Source organism: Macrobrachium nipponense, chromosome 33 (genome assembly GCF_015104395.2).
Source record: "Macrobrachium nipponense isolate FS-2020 chromosome 33, ASM1510439v2, whole genome shotgun sequence".
In the NCBI taxonomy this organism is placed as follows: Eukaryota; Metazoa; Arthropoda; class Malacostraca; order Decapoda; family Palaemonidae; genus Macrobrachium; species Macrobrachium nipponense.
Window position 1 is genome coordinate 5,032,431 of NC_087219.1, and position 17,009 is coordinate 5,049,439.

Consider the following 17,009-nt stretch of genomic DNA (forward strand, 5'->3'; position numbering starts at 1 on the left):
ACATTTTATAGTACTCATATAATTTTGAAATTCCAAAGGTAACCCAATACGTAATGTTGAAAATTTTAAGTAATCATAAATTTAATTTATTTTTCAGTGTAGCACAGCTATTCCATCAACATGCGGGCTCCCCATAGAGTTTGCAGAGCATTATTCTGGAGGATGGACAACAGACTCACCTCAGAGATCCAGTAACCCAGAGGCAGATCAACACTATGTTATGCAAGGCTGGGTTAAAATCCCAAGGTATGTAGCTTTTTGAACACTAGTCAAGATTTAGGGTGCTGTTTTTGGAAGTAAGAAGTGTTAATGAGGTTTCCTTTCAAGTGATGACAGTTTTTCATCCCTAAAAAAAACCTTTGTAAATTCTTCAGGAAACAGGAGAAAGAGAAATATTCCATTACTTTTGCTTAGTTTTTAGAATGTGAAATCAAACAGAAGAAAGTAGAATATTAATTAACAGAGGAATGATAGTATTGATATATTTCCGTGTGATTTGGGAGTCCATCAGTACATGTTTTTCCTCCCTTTCTTTAATTTCCCTCTGTGGAGGGGCAATCAAATCACCTTACAGGAAGGGTGAGAGAGATGATGGCTTTGATTGAAAGAATGGAAAAAGTTCCACAGCTTCTAAAGATTCTGTGAATGAGTAAATGGTTCCATCAAACATCACTGATTATGGTGTACAGACAACTTTGTTACCTTAGCAGGAACAAAGGTGAATACTATACTGTACTTCTTTCAGTCCAGTGCTTTCAACCCATTTGCAAATTTATTAGTAGTTGTTGAATGATATCCTTTAAAATTAAGGGACATTAGTGTTTTGTTAGCAGAGTAATGAAATTTTACACTATAGAAGGCACAGGGCAAGTGCAGATTTCAAATTTGAATTGAATAGAATCCTACCAAATGGAAAAATTCGGGAAGAGGCACCCAGAGGAAAAACTTTTGTTAACAGAATAAATTGTAAATAAGTTATGAATGTGTATAGTCTTCCAAAGAAACTGAGGGAACTGTTGTTAAGTTTAAAAAGAAAAATTCAATTCTTTTTAATAAAAAGCATAACATTTGTTGTGAATGCTTTAAGAATTTTATTTCTTTGGTTGCATTTTAGTATGCCTTTTGTAAAATCCGTTAAAAATTGCTCCTCAATCTTAATCTGTTTAGATCATCATTGATTTAAGGAAAAGAAAAAAACTGAAATTGAGAATGTTCTATAGTTTTCTAGTCATCTTCTTTTTGTTTACATTACTTGGTACATGCAACAAGAAATATGTCCTGCTTCAACCCTTCTGACTTTAGACCAGGTAAAGCCTGCTGGGATTCACGCTACGTGTGTATTGAGAAGGATGAACTCTTAATATTTGACCAAGAACTGACAGGAGATATTCAGCCATTATCCAAGTTCAGTCTCAATCGTCCAGATGGCTCTGCTACAATAATATCTGCTGTTCCTAGATCAGAGCAGCCCAACACCAGTAGTGTCGACCTACCTTATGTATTAAAGGTGAGGTTTTTATGTCAGTTAGCACATCCACAGTCATACTTTCGTCATGGTTTTTAGAGGTTTTCAACTTACCTACTGTCATTGATCTTGGGCAGGCAGTAAATTTCTGTCAATTATTGGTTTGTGAAGATGCCCCTGTGTATATGAAGTCTCAGTGTTTGAGAACATTAATGCCCATAACTTAATGAATAAAATCTATAAATGTCATAATCTTAAGAAAATAGTAGTGTATGCAATGTTAGCAACAAAATAGCAACATTATACTGTACCTCAGCTGAAGACAAAGCACTAGGGATCTGGCCTTCTGATAAGGAACAAAGCCTGTTAACCCTTAAACGCCGAAGCGGTAAAAATAAAAAACTCCCCCGAATGCCGGAGCCGGTTTTGAGTGAGCGCGGCTGCGGAAAAAATAATTTTTTCAAAAAATCACAGCGCGCTTAGTTTTGAAGATTAAGAGTTTATTTGTGGCTCCTTTTTTTGTCATTGCCTGAAGTTTAGTATGCAATCATCAGAAATGAAAAATAATATTATCATATGTAAATAATGCGATATATGGTAGCGAAAAAAAAATTTCATACATAGTTGTATTAAAATCACGCTGTGCAAAAAACGGTAAAAGCTAACGAGTTTCTTTTTTTTTTCGTTGTGTTGTACACTAAATTGCAATCATTTTGATATATAATACATTGTAAAACAATAAAAGCAACACCGGAAAAATATTATCACAAAATGATGTACGAATTCGTAACGCGCGGACGTAAAAAAATGTTTTTTTCAAAAATTCACCGTAAATCTAAATATTGTTCTAGAGACTTCCAATTTGTTTCAAAATGAATACAAATGATTGAATATTACGATACTGTAAGAGTTTTAGCTTACAATTGCGTTTTTTGACCATTTCGGTAGAGTCAAAGTTGACCGAACGTGGTTTTTTTTCTATTTATCGTGATTTATATGCAAATATTTCGAAAATGAGAAAAGCTACAACCTTCAAATATTTTTCCTTTTATTTTACATGAAATTGCGCACATTTTCATATATAAAACTCTATGAAATGCCTAATATGAAATGGAGCAAATTTTCCGAGAACTCGATGTACGCAATTCGGAGATTTAAGGCAGAGAATCCGCGCGCGGAGGGAAGGAACGTTTTTTTCACTAATTCACCATAAATTGAAAGATTGTGCTAGAGTCTTCCAATTTGTTGCAAAATGAAGGTAAATTATTGAATATTACTAAAATATAAGAGTTTTAGCTTACAATTGCGTTTTTCGACCATTTCGGTAGAGTCAAAGTTGACCGAACGTGGTTTTTTTCTATTTATCGTGATTTATATGCAAATATTTCAAAAATGAGAAAAGCTACAACCTTCAATTATTTTTCGTTGTATTCTACATAAAATTGCGCACATTTTCATATATAAAACTTTATGTAACGGCTAATTTAAAATGGTGCAAACATTACCACAATCGCACGTATGATTTTTTCGGAAGAGTTACCGCGCGGACGTAAGGAAACTGTTATTTTTTTCATAAATTCACCATAAATCGAAATATTGTGCTAGAGACTTCCAATTTGTTACAAAATGAAGATAAATGATTGAATATTACTAAAATATAAAAGTTTTAGCTTACAATTGCGTTTTTCGACCATTTCGGTAGAGTCAAAATTGACCGAAGGTTGAAAATTTGTCACATCACTTTTTATATGAAAATATTTCAAAACCGATAAAAGCTACAACCATGGGTTGTTTATAGTTGTATTGTGCATGAAATTGCGCACATTTCCATATATAAAACTTTATGTAACAGCTAATTTTGAAATGGTGCAAACATTACCACAATCGCATGTATGATTTTTTTCGGAAGAGTTACCGCGCGGACGTAAGGAAAAAGTTTTTCATAAATTCACCATAAATCGAAATATTGTGCTAGAGACTTCCAATTTGTTGCAAAATTAAGGTAAATAGTTGAATATTACTACAATATAAGCGTTTTAGCTTACAATTGCGTTTTTTGACCATTTAGGTAGAGTCAAAGTTGACCAAAGGTTGAAATATTGGCACTTATCGTTATTTATATGGAAATATTTCAAAACTGATAAAAGTTACAATCATGAGTATTTTTTTGTTGTATTGTAAATGAAATTGCGCACATTTTCATAAATAATACTTCATTGTAACGGATAAGTTTAAAACGGTTGCAAAAAATTATGTCCGTGACGAAATAATTTTTGAGATGTGTCACTGATACTTTTTAGTGCAATAAGAAAGAAATTTGCGCTTGCGCGCCTGCGTAACGATTGTAAACAAAACAACGCCTTGATCCGTGAACTCCCAGCATCCCCCAAGGCGCGTGATTCAAAAGTTTTCGGCTGGTAGGATTTAAGTATTTTTCCGCGAATTTTTTAAAAATTTTCGAGCTGACGTATGGTACGTCCATTCGGAAATCGGGGGAGATTTTTACTCGACGCTTAATACGTCCATTCGGCGTTTAAGGGTTAAGTACTAATGAAGAACCTAGTATATTAAATCCTGCACTTGAATACTACTATACTTCCACATACTTCCTAACCTAAACTAACCTGTGCTTCACACTTGACATTCAATTTAGAAGATCTATTCAAAATGCATGACCTCTAATATGGTAGCCAAGCAAAATATAATGATGATAATGCAGCAGATAAGTGCAGATGTCCATTATTGTTAATTGAACATTTTATACAAGTAGCTTAACAAGTAATTACTTAGCATCTTAAATTCAAAATTCGTGGTAATGTGATTGTTGTGGAGGGGGATGGAACAGGCCCTGCCCACTGCCACGAGAGTGTGGAAGTGATGGAAGCCAGCGGTGTCATTCTAATTTATGCCGCGCAACTGACAACACATCGATCTTTGCACTCTTGCTTTCCTCCTTCGCTGGTTGTTCTATGCTGAAGTTGGTGAAGGGCTTAAACTTCAATTCACTCAAGCTGTTGCCTATTTTGGTTTGCTTTTATAGTAGCTTATTTTCCTTTTAGTTTAGCTGTCAGATTCTAGTGCTTTCAGTCTTCACTATTGTAGCAAGGGCTGTAAGACTAGACTTACTAAGCTTTGTTATGATGCACATACCATGTGCATTAAGTGTAGGGGACAGCTATGTTCGAGGGAGCTTAATTATTCTGAATGCAAGGACTGGAATGATAGTAGCTGGAAGATGGTTGAGCCTCATCTTAAACTTGACAGGAACAGGTTTAAGAAGGTGGCTGCTCATGCCAAAATAGGGACTCTCTGAGTAGAGATTCTTCTCCTAAGCCTAAGCCAGACTCCTGTCTGCCTCTTCCCTCTACCCCTGGACATAAACTCTCCTGTCCCTGGTCCTCCTATTCCTCTGCATACTCAAGTGCTCAGCTCCTGTGCTCCTAATGCCATTACCAGTCTCGAGTCAAGATTAAATTCTAAGTTTGATAAGAAGATTGATTTAGTTGCAAGTTCAGTGTTGGAGATACAGGCATCCCTACTTGCTCGTATGGATGGGTTTGAGAAAGTTTCTGGTGATAGTGTCTGGTTATAGTGTGTCAAGTGATGTGGCTTCCAGTCCCGTGGGTGCTCCTAGATGTAGTTCACTGTCCCGCTCCCCTGGACCAGGGGGAAAACATACCAGAGGTCCAAGGGATGCTGGGGGGCGTGGGTTGCTGCCCCCTCTGTTGCTCCTGTTATTAGATCCCAGGCTTCGACCGACTGCTGTTGGAAAGGCATGTTGTTTGATGTGCGCCGCTTGTCGTCTAGCTTGAATTCAGACTCTGATCACGGCCGTCGTAGGTGCTTCCTTGATTCATCCCGGCCATTGAAAAGGCACATGAAAGACACTTCCATCATATAGCTACAGTGAGGATCCCTTTGTTTTTGCCTCTGTTCAGCTGCCTGTACACCCATGGGATTCTCCCTTTTTGTTCTTTCCCAAGGATTCAAAGCACCAGAAACATCAGTCTAGATACCTGTTGCTAGAGTACCTATATCATCTCGAGGCACCCGCTCCCGAGAGCCCAGTTTGGTTCTTTACTCCCAGGCCTTGCTCCCGCCCACCCAAATCTTGCTCCCACATGCCAGGCACCTGTTTCTGTATGTCCAACTGTGGACTTGTAGCTCCCGGTGCACCATCATCATCAAGACACTATTCAGCCTCAGCTGTCCTGTCTTGGACGATAAGTTCCCATCAAGAATCAATTGTCGGAGATCTTGAGCTTTATTAGGAAATCTCCTCCTTGTGAGCTTGTTCAAGATTTGTCTTTATCTCCAGTCTCTTCGGAGAATGAAGAGGATGCAGACCTAGATGCTTCTCCACCCACGGCTTACAAGTTTCTTCCTCATTTTCTTCTGGAAAATTTTCCCTCCTGCTTGATGCCAGCTACTCTGTCTTCTCCTGCCTCCACCTTCCTTATGGCTAGTGTTCAGGAAGAACAGACTCCTAAAGTTGGTGCTTTTGTTCTCCTCTAGTAAGGCAATGAAGGACATCGACAAATGGCTCTCGATGAAGAGAGAGCAAGGGAAAGCTACGTTTGCCCAATCCCCTCTCATCTGATCAAGAGGAAGTACTGGCCTGCCATAATTGGGGAACTCCCTCCCTGGGAGTCGCTGCCTCCTCCCAAGGGGATTTCTTAGGTCTCATTGATTAGTTTCATTGGTCAGCCTTTGCTTCGGCCAGTCTTTCTTGTCTTCGGAACTGGATCATCTCATCAAGAATATCTTAAAAGTTTTTGAGGTGTTGAGTTTCTTGACGGTGGGAGCTCTCGCTAAGAATATCGAGAATTTTAAAGACTCAGACAATATCTTCTCAGCAGACCTGTTATGCGTCCTTTCTTATGCTGATGAAGCCATATGAGACGGCTCCTTAGAACTTGCATCTTTCTTTGCTTTTGGAGTTCTTAAGAAGAGAGAACTTTGGTGTGTCCTTAACCATAAGAGGAGTCACATCTTCCCAGAATCCTGCATTGTTTTTTTCACCACTGGACTCATCGCATCTGTTTCTGCAGTTGATGGTAGAACAGATCGCATCATACCTGCAGAAGCTGACACAGGATCTGCTGGCATGGTCGTCTCAATGCCCCAAGAGTTCTTAGTTTGCTCCCTCTTGCCCCAATTTCACATCTCCACTCCCTTTAGTGGGAAAGGACCCAAATCGCAAGGTACACCTCACACGAATCTTCAGTTGTTCATATACAGAACAAATCTTTGGTCTTAACATTAGGATTTACTAGCGCCAAGCTGGAAACCGGTAGAATTAAAATTACACTTGTGAGATCCAGGGACTATTGGCATCTATACCAGGTCACGGGGCATGTATACCCAGAATGCCCTTGGTGTCCTGTGACCCACCAGTTGTTTTCCTACCGCCTTTAAGATAAGATGTGTTTACTGTCTATCTGATTTAAAGCCGGTTTTTAGTTTGCGCGTTTTTATCCATTTTATTTTCATTTTTCTTATTACTTTTTCTTTCTCTGAGTGTGCTCAGTGTGAGTGTGATCGGGACGAGCGTATAAGTGGTAAGATGGAAATTTTCGCTTCACCATCGGGATCTTCTGCGGTTTCGAAGAGGAGACAAAGGAAATGCCAGGAGTCAGTGGCTTTCAGTGTTCTAGATTCCTAACTTTAGTGTCGACGGATCCTCATCCAACGTGTAGTAGGTGCAGGGAAAACGTATGTACAATTACTAATCCATGTTCTGTTTGTCGGGGTTGGTCGGTGGAACAGTGGAAAAAGTTTTATGAGAAAGGCCAGTATAAAAGGAAGGAGGTGCCGCCATCTTTGGATGACCAAATCTTACTGGCTTCTTTTGTATCGGCAATAAACCAGACTGCTGAATATGTTTCGCCACCTGCTTTTGATTTGTCCCATACCCCTTCAGTTTCTCCTAGCGATTCGTTATCGGGAACTTCAGGTAGGGGGGAGCATCGCCATCTTTGTTCCAGGTGCCGGCTCCTGAAGCGCATAGGATAGAAGGTATGTGGGCGGCGCTAGGCCTACCAGGCGTACCAACCTTGGAGGGTTTGCTGTCGCATTATATGGCGTCACGATTCCAGCAGGGTCCGGCAGCGCTGAATGTTCCTCATCTCCCTGGCTTGCAATTTATGGGAAATAATGCTGCAATTACGCCATCAAATTCTATGTTTACGGCGATGCAGAACGTGGGGGATAGTTTTGCTGCAAACGTGCGGTTGCCAGCAGAAGCCGCACAGTCTCTTCCTACAAGATTGGTGACGTCACAACATACGTCACACCGATATGGCAGACACAATGACGTCACAGACTACTGCTTCTCGGTCTACTTTGGTGCACCCGGACCCAAATACGCTTTCTGACTCGGAAGTACACACTGTAATGAAGAAATTACAGGATATAGAGCAGAGAATGGCTAAGAAAGAAAAAAAAAAGGCATGATTCGTCTTCTTCTTCTTCTTCTAGTTCGCCGTCATCGCTAAGTCGATGGCGTCACGGCGAGCGCCAGTCAAGCGTTGGAGGATTCGGGATTTCGTGACTGATCCTCAGGCTAAGAGGAGAAGAGTGAATTCTTCTTCATCTTCAGACCAGGACTGTCGTATCCCAGTCAGCAGGAAAGTCGAGAAGTCGTGGCTGGTAAGCGCAAAGCTAGCGGACGAAGTTGTTTGCAAGAGTCCGAACGAGCAAGAGAGGCGACGGGCAATGGACTAGCGGCTGATGCAGAGTTGCCAATACAGATTACAAAGAGTGTAAGCAAGACTACGATACCGCTGGCAAAATCAACATTGGGGGTGAAAAGTGCAGCAAAGAATAGAATGCAAGCTCCAGTTTCGCCCCTAAGGCCGTTTAAAATACGGACAGGATGATAAGGCTCCTATTAAAAGAACAAAGAATAGAGAGTTGGCAACCTCGTCTGATACGTTGGTGGAAGGTGTTGTCCGGCTGGATGAAAGATCGAGGCCGAATTCTCCGACGGTCGTTGGAAACGATAGCAATCCTAATAGAGACAAAGTTAGCTCAGTTTCATGGGAGCCTTCATCTTGGAGGTCTAGACGAGATTCTCGCTCTAGATCCGTGAGCAGAGAAAGAGTGAGGCGTTCTCGTTCTCCTGCTGACTATTCGGGATCGAGCTGGCGGCGGCCATCAGATATCAAAGAGGCCGCGGCCGTAGGGGCAGGCGGCCGTGAAATTCCTGGCCGTTTGTCAGAGGATAGGGGTGAGATAACATCCCCTGTGTCGGAGCACAGTACGTTAGAACCGGAGGAAGGAGAAAACCAAGAGTTTCTGGCCTCGTATGCAGAGGTGATTGATTTGATTCGTCAAATCAATAACCTTTCGGAGAAGACAGAAACACCTGCCAGTATTGATATGGTATTTGGATTGAAAAAGGATACCAAGGTGTCGTATGAATTGCCTTGTTCAAGTCATGCGGACTCTGTTTTACAACACGTAAACACACGGATTGCCTAATGTGGTAAGGTTAAGACCTGGGTTAACCTTAGATCAGGTTAAAATGGAGTGCCCTTCGATGACTTGCCAAGAGGCTGCTACATTAGAAGCAACAGCTTCTTCTGTCTTTCAGACTTCTTCTTGGTTAGATCTTTGGGCAACAGCAGTGGCGAAGATTACATCCTCAGAAGTGACAAGAAAGGTAGTGGATGAATCATTGTTCATTAGATTACTACAATCAGGTTCCAAAGCGATTGCGTACTTGACAAATTTAAGTCCCAATGTTTGGGCAAATATCCTGTTAATGAGGAGAGATGCAGCATTGGCTAGACTAAGCCGCACTGTTGATTTGGATTCCCTGTTAGTGATGAGGAATGGGGATATCTCAGAGTCGCAGTTGCTGTTGCCAGAGGTCATACAGGAAGAGGCTATAGACAGAAGAAGGATGGACACTTAATGATAGATTGGTACAGCAGGCAGTTAGGAAAACGTCTAACAGTCAAGCTACCTTTATGGAGGTAAGGCAACAGCAAATACCTTGGAAGAAGACAGTGAGACATAACATCCCTAATAGAGCAACAAGACCCTCTTCTCCAAAGAGGTTAGTTCATCAGCCCTTTCACAATAGAAACAACAGAGGAAGGGGGATTAGGGGAAGAGGGACAGGCTCAAGAAGATAGGATGGGCGCCTCTCATCACTCGGCCGCACCAGTGGGGGGTTGCCTGGCAAATCACTGGAAAGTGTGGCGGGAACTGGGAGCAGAGCAGTGGGTGGTGGATGTTCTCAGGGTCGGGTATTTGATTCCGTTCGAGGTAACCTCACCCCTGACAGAACAGCCATTACCTCACCTTGCTTATGCTCAGGAATCTCGGAAGGCCATTATTCTGCAAGAGGAAGTGAAGAAGATGATGGAAAAAGGGGCTGTGGAACAAGTATCCATTCCGTCAAAGGGCTTTTACAGCAGGATTTTCCTGGTACCCAAAGCCAACGGGGAGTGGAGGACAGTAATCGACCTGTCAACATTGAATCTGTTTTTAAGAAAAACCAGTTTCAAGATGGAAACTCCAAAAACGGTTCTACAAGCAGTCAGGATCAAGGACTTTATGCTGACAATCGATCTGAAGGACACATACTTTCAGATACCAGTCCATCAGTCTTCAAGGAAATTTCTCCGCTTCAGTCTTGCAGAGAAAGGTATCGAATTCAAAGTCCTGTGCTTCGGATTGACAACGTCTCAAGTTTTTACAAGTGTTCACTCTCGTGTCGACATGGGCGCATGCTCAGGGGATCAGGCTAATAAGATATCTAGATGATTGGCTGGTGATAGCAAAGTCCAGAGAGAAATTAATCGGGGACAGGGCGACCCTCCTGCAGTTTTGTCACAGTCTAGGTATTGTGATAAATCAGGAGAAGTCGCAGTTGGATCCAAGTCAACGTTTGGAGTATCTGGGAATGATTATAGACACAATAAAAGCCAAAGTATTCCCGACAGACCAGAGAATAGAGAAATGCAAACAAGTGGTGAATGCCTTTCTGGGAAAACAAACACAGCCAGCAAGGCAGTGGCAGGTAGTACTGGGAATCCCAACTTCCTTGGAGAAGCTAGTACCACAAGGAAGGCTACAACTTCGATCTCTACAATGGAGGATGAAGGAGTTTTGGTCACCAATAGTAGATCACCCGTACGAGCAAATTCCCTTGTCAGCAGAAGTGAGGAAAGACCTGCTGTGGTGGGTGAACGACGACAATCTGACAGTGGGTGTCCCCCTTCAACAACCCTCCCCGGACCTCTTGCTGTTCTCAGATGCTTCACTAGAAGGCTGGGGAGCCCATATGGAGGAGTTGATGGTGTCAGCAAAATGGAGTTGCGAAGACAGAGAACTCCATATAAACGTGCTGGAGTTAAAAGCAGCGTTTCTAGCTCTACAGGAATTCAGGAAGAGAGTGAAGGGACATTCAGTGGTATTGATGTCAGACAACACCACAGTAGTAGCTTATATAAACAAACAAGGAGGCCTAGTTTCTCGGCAGTTACATATGATGACAGTTCGACTTCATCAGTGGGCTGTAGAGAACCTAGTAGACATCAGGGCCAGATATATTCCGGGAAAAAGAAACCTAGTGGCCAACAAGTTGAGCCGCAGGGATCAGATATTGGGAACGGAGTGGTCCTTGCACCAACAGGTAGTGGACAGGATGCTCATGTTGTGGGAAAGGCCGATCATAGACCTATTCGCAACCAGGTACAACAAAAAGTTGGAAGTGTATTGTTCGGTAGTCCCAGACATAGAGGCAGTAGCAGAAGATGCGCTACAACACCCTTGGGACAATCTGGACGTGTACACATTTCCTCCATTTTGTCTAATCCGTCAGGTTCTGAACAGGGTAATGCAGTCTGAGAACCTCAAAATGACCCTGGTAGCTCCTTTATGGCCAAAGGCAGAGTGGTTTCCAGACCTGCTGGAACTCATAATAGACATGCCGAGAGTGTTACCCCCATGGAGCAACCTACTATGTCAGCCACACATGGAGAGGTACCACCAGTCGGTGAAGTTCCTATCTCTTCACGAGTGGAGACTGTCAAGTATCTCCTCCGAGCGAGAGGGTTTTCGCAAAAAGCAGCAACTCAGATGGCAGGAAATATCAGAAAATCATCTGCAGCAGTATACCAAGGTCAGCATACTGTGATTGGTGTCGTAGAGGAAACTTGTCTCCACTCAGTACCACTATTCAGCAGTTAGCAGGCTTTCTGGTATATCTCAGGACAGAAAGGTATATGTCTGTATCTGCAGTGAAGGGGTACAGGGCTGCTCTAGCCTTAGTCTTACGAATGAAAGGTGTGGACATTTCGTCTTCATGGGAGTTGGCCATGCTGATGAAGAGCTTTGAACTGTCATGTCCACCAAAGGAACTAAAAGCCCCAGATTGGGATCTGACCATGGTACTGAGTAGTCTGACAAAACCCCCCTACGAACCACTAAGGCAGTCCACAGATAGGAGCCTGACACTGAAGACAGTCTTCTTATTGGCCCTAGCTTCAACCAAAAGGGTGAGGGAGCTACATGGCCTGTCATATCTCATAAAGCACTCGAGAGGTTGGAAGTCAATGGTATTCGAGTTTGTTCCAGAATTCGTGGCCAAGACTCAAAATCCAGCAATAATGGACGGCAGATTCGACTCCTTTTCCATACCTTCCTTGGTAGACTTTGTAGACAATGACAAAGATGAGATGCTTCTGTGCCCCGTAAGGGTAATAAGAGAGTACTTAAGAAGGACAAGGCACCTCAGGCCGGGGTGCCGGAGGTTGTTCTTAAGTACATGACGGAACAAGAAGGAAGTGTCCAGGGAGATGATCAGGAATGCCTACATGACAGAAGACAAGGGGTCAAATAGCCAGGAGAGGGCTAGAGCTCATGACATCAGAGGCTTGAGTGCTTCTTTGGCATTTAAGAAGAATATGTCTGTGGAGAGAATTCTGAAAGCTGGTGTTTGGAAACGCCAAACAACTTTCACCTCATTTTATTTAAAAGACGTTGCCCATAGATCCTTGGACACTTTTTCCTTGGGTCCAGTGGTGGCGGCCCAACAAGTGATATAGCTCATCCAGTACCCCTGGCGGGTCAGTTTATGTCTAGTCTAAGATGAAGGTATGAAAGTAGAATGAATGGGATGACTGGTCTTTTTTCTTTACTATTTCTTTCTACTACTTTCCTTTACCTACGGGCAGTATGTAGGAGAGTACCATCATATGCTGGAACGGACTAGATGCAGGTGAGGTGGTCAGCCATACTGTGAAGTTATCTTAGCTTATAGTATACTTTTCAGTAGCAACTCACCCCTCTCGGTAATAGGGAAGAGAGGGGTGAGGGTGGATCCAGATACAAGGGACAAGAGTAGTTTATGAGAAGGGAAGGTTCTCTGTTCTCCCATAATGTGTAAACCATAGAATGGTATCAGCACCCAGTGAGGGAAACCAATAGATTCGCTTATATCTTTGGTTCTAGGTTCATTGTCCATTCTCTTGGAATTCCCCTAATATTCGGAAATGGATAAGGTGGCAAACTCCCAGTCAGTTATAGAGACTTACCTCCCTCCAATAAGTAAGTCTATCCTAATGTTAAGACCGAAGGTTTGTTCTGTATATGAACAAATACCAAATTTGTAACTAATTTGTATTTTTCATAACTAACAAACCTGAGGTCTTAACATTAGGATTTACTAGCGCCAAGCTGGAAACCGGTAGAATTAAAATTACACTTGTGAGATCCAGGGACTATTGGCATCTATACCAAGTCACGAGGCATGTATGCCCAGAATGCCCTTGGTGTCCTGTGACCCACCAGTTATATTTCTAACCCAGTTTAGACTGCTAGAGGGGTGGTTCGAGGTGGGCCTTTACCTGTTAAGACCTCAGGTTTGTTAGTTATGAAAAATACAAATTAGTTACAAATTTGGTATTTTCAATCCAAACCCACAAAGAAGCACTCCTCCTCCAAACCCTTCCAAGAAGTGAACCAGAAGTCCTTTGTGCCCCAGTAGGAGCCAGACTTTTCTTGTTCTGGGTTTGCGCATGAGAGTTCTCCAATTCTTCCTCAAAGCCAACTGGGACAGGAAGACTTGACCAGTTTTGGTTGTATTTCCCATCACTCAGGAGATGAAGCCAAACCTCCTGTGGTGATTCCCCAAAGGAAGATATTCCCAGGGGGATCCCGTCTCCCTCTGACCCCCGATCTAGACTTATACTCGGACCATTCAGACTGGGGAACCCTTCTAGGGAATCAAGAGGTTTCTGTGACATGGTCCCAGGAGGAAACCAACCTTCATATCAATGTAAAAGAACTGAAGGCCACTTATCTAGGTCTCCCACATTTCTCGTCATAGATTTGTAACAAGACAGTAGATGTTCATGCAGGCAACACCACAGTGCTGTTGTATATCAAGAAAAGGGGGAATCTTGCTCCCACCTCTGACAAAAATGGCTTTCAAAAGTTATAACTTTCATTACACCTCAGTTTTACCCTAAGAAAAGTGGTGTTCCTAATTTCATCACTAAACATCGCCAAGCCAAAGATTTAAGGATTTTAATGGTATATGAATTATGTGGTTCAGTAAACTTAATGCTAAAATATGTATAGTAAAATAAACATGAAATTTTAAGATAAAATATATTCCTTCATTCCTTACATGACATCACAGTGCATTCTTCATTTATCGTCTTGTGTTTCACACAGTATTATAGCTTAAATGCCATGAGTGACAATGCTACTGAAAAATTATAGGTGGGTTATCAACATGAAAATAATAAGCCGAAGATTAAGAATATTAATCTCTCTCTCTCATCTTAATGAAGTCACGTCCTGGTCACGTGACCAGTCAGTGACATCTGATCACAATCCCACAAGTGTCTCATGGGGGGGGGGGGGGCGGGGGGGGGGGGGGGGGGGGATAAGACTTATTAAGACATTATCATCATTACCATTATCACTATCACCCTTTCTCATATCCAGTAGTGGATCTCTGTACATGAATAAAATGTTACTAAGAGAGATATTGATACCTTATGGAGGAAATGCATTCATCCCAGTGGTTATTCTTTCACTACAATCTTTTCTCCCTTTCTCCTATATCCCTCTCATTATTCCTTTTTATTTTATATTATAGAATTTTTTTCATGTAGAGATTTCCACTAGGATATGAGAGAGGGTGATAGTGACAATAATTTTTCTTTTTCCCCCATGAGACTACTTCTATTGAGGGATCGTGATCAGATGATGATCTCATCGGCTGATAACATGACCAGGATGTGACTACAAAAAGATAAGAGAGATTAATGTTCTTAATCTTTTGCTTGTTATTTTCATATTGATAGCCCTACCTATAATTTTTTGGTAGCATTGTCACCCATGGCATTTAAGCTACAATACTGTATGAAGCATATTTTAGCATTTAGTTTACTGAACCGCATACTTCATATATCATTAAATTCCTTAAATCATTGCTTGACGATGTTTAGTGTTGAAATTTGGGAACACTACTTTTCTTTGGGTAAAACTGAGGTGTTATGTAAGTTTTAACTTTTGAAAGAGGTGGGAGCAAGATCCCACTGTATGAGGTTTTGGGAGACACTGACGAGTTTGCAACTTTCCAGCCCTGTGATTGGTTGATCAACACCCAATCAGGAATGTCGTAAGGGACGGGGCTGGGTACAAGATGGTCAGCTGCTGTGAATCAGTTATAGTACATATAATCATTCCTCTTCACTTATGTACTTTTTACTGAAAAATCTTCAGAGAAAGAAGACAGAATAGAAGCACAGAAAAACATTTACAAATGGATTTATACTTGTGTAGAAGATTTTTTACATCTTTCTTTCACTTATGATTGTAATAAACAACAGTGTCAGAGCAAACAACACATTTGATGAATGCTGCCCAGAAGCTCAAGGCAAAATGATGTACCCTAACTTCCCTTCTGCTTGAGTTGCCACACTCAATACCACGAGTGAATGTTGCCAGGTAACTTTTTCATTTATTTCAAAGAGAGGTTTGTTTACACTTGTTTTCCATGTTAAAATTTTTATCTATATATATATATATATATATATATATATATATATATAGATATATAATATATATATATATAATGTATGTATGTATATATATATAATGTATATATATATATTATGAATATTTGTATGTGTGCATGTATGTATATACTACATATCAAAATGTCTGAATCTAGCTAGCCAGCAATAATGTTTGTTTTGCTTCATCGTATGCCTGGCAGTGTGTACCAACTTCCCAAGCACTCCAATTCTGTTTGTTCTACTCCAAACCTTCAAACCAAAATTACCAAATCATAAGAGGTCTAGAACTGAGAAAAGGAAGGTTAGTAGTATGTGCATACCACCTTAATGTACCCGGTACTATGCAATAGTCTTGAATGGAGGTACATACTCCTTGTACCTCAAAACAAACTTGATAAAGAAGGGGTTAAATGTCCTAGCGGACAAGCTGAGTCATCGGAAGCAGGTCCTTCCTACCAGGTGGACCCTGGACAACAAGATTTGCATCAACCTTTGGAGATTGTGGGGCAAGCCTTCCATAGACTTGTTTGCCATCTCAAGAAATAATCTTCCTCTCTCTGATCTCCAGTCCCGGATCCCCTTGCTTGGGTGATGGACACCATGCTGTTAGATTGGTTGGGTATGGACCTTTATACCTTCCATCCATTCAGCTAAGTAAGGGAAGTACTAAACAAGGTCATGTCTCACCGCAATATCTCGATGACACTCGTCATTCTGTTCTGGCCCAAGAAGGAATGTTTCCCAGACCTCCTTCGTCTTTTGGTAGACTTCCCAAGGCTGCTTCCCAAAAGATGTGGGTACTTAGACAGCCGCACTTCAGGAGGTACCACCACCAAAGGTTATCCACTCTTGTTCTGACAGGCTGCAGACTGTCGGAAACTCATCAGAACGAAAGGTTTTTCAAGAGCAGCTGTGGAAGTTATTGCAAAATGCAGATGCCAGTCTACTGCAACATCTACCTGTCAAAGTGGGGAATGTTCCGTCGATGGTGCCTCAGACATCACATCTCATCATCTGAGGTATCTTTAGCCCAGACTGCAGATTTTCTTCTGTATCTGAAGACTAATAAGAGCCTTTCCTCGTCCACCATTAAAGGATATCGAGTGATGCTTTCTTCGGTTTTTAAACACACAGGTTTGGATCTTTCATCTAATCAGGATCTAAATGTTCTCGGCAAGTCTTTCGATACCTCCAAACAGAAGAAGTCTAATTTAGTGTCTTGGAATTTGGATGTACAATAGTCCTTAAGTGGCTCATGGGCTCTCCTTTCGAGCCTCTCAGTTCCGCTTCTCTCAAGAACCTTTTACAGAAGACCCTTTTCTTAGTAGCCCTGGCTACAGCTAAATGCATAAGTGAGCTCTATGCAATCAACAAAAAAATAAGCTTCTCCCAAGGCAATGCAGTTTGCTCTTTCACCTTGGGCTTCTTGGCTTAGAATGAGGATTCTGCTAAACCATGGCCTCGCTCCTTCCATATCAAGAATTTAATGGATA

At 41.6% G+C, this 17,009-nt stretch overlaps 1 protein-coding gene across 1 annotated transcript in view; it reads left to right on the plus strand.

Moving 5' to 3' along the window:
• The window catches only part of LOC135202931 (citron rho-interacting kinase-like), a 220,205-nt gene that overhangs the window by 174,379 nt on the left and 28,817 nt on the right, over positions 1-17,009 (plus strand). Inside the window, exons 29-30 of the mRNA XM_064232395.1 lie at positions 98-246; positions 1,303-1,507. Coding sequence (XP_064088465.1) covers positions 98-246; positions 1,303-1,507 — 354 coding nt within the window. The remainder of the gene's footprint in view (positions 1-97; positions 247-1,302; positions 1,508-17,009) is intronic.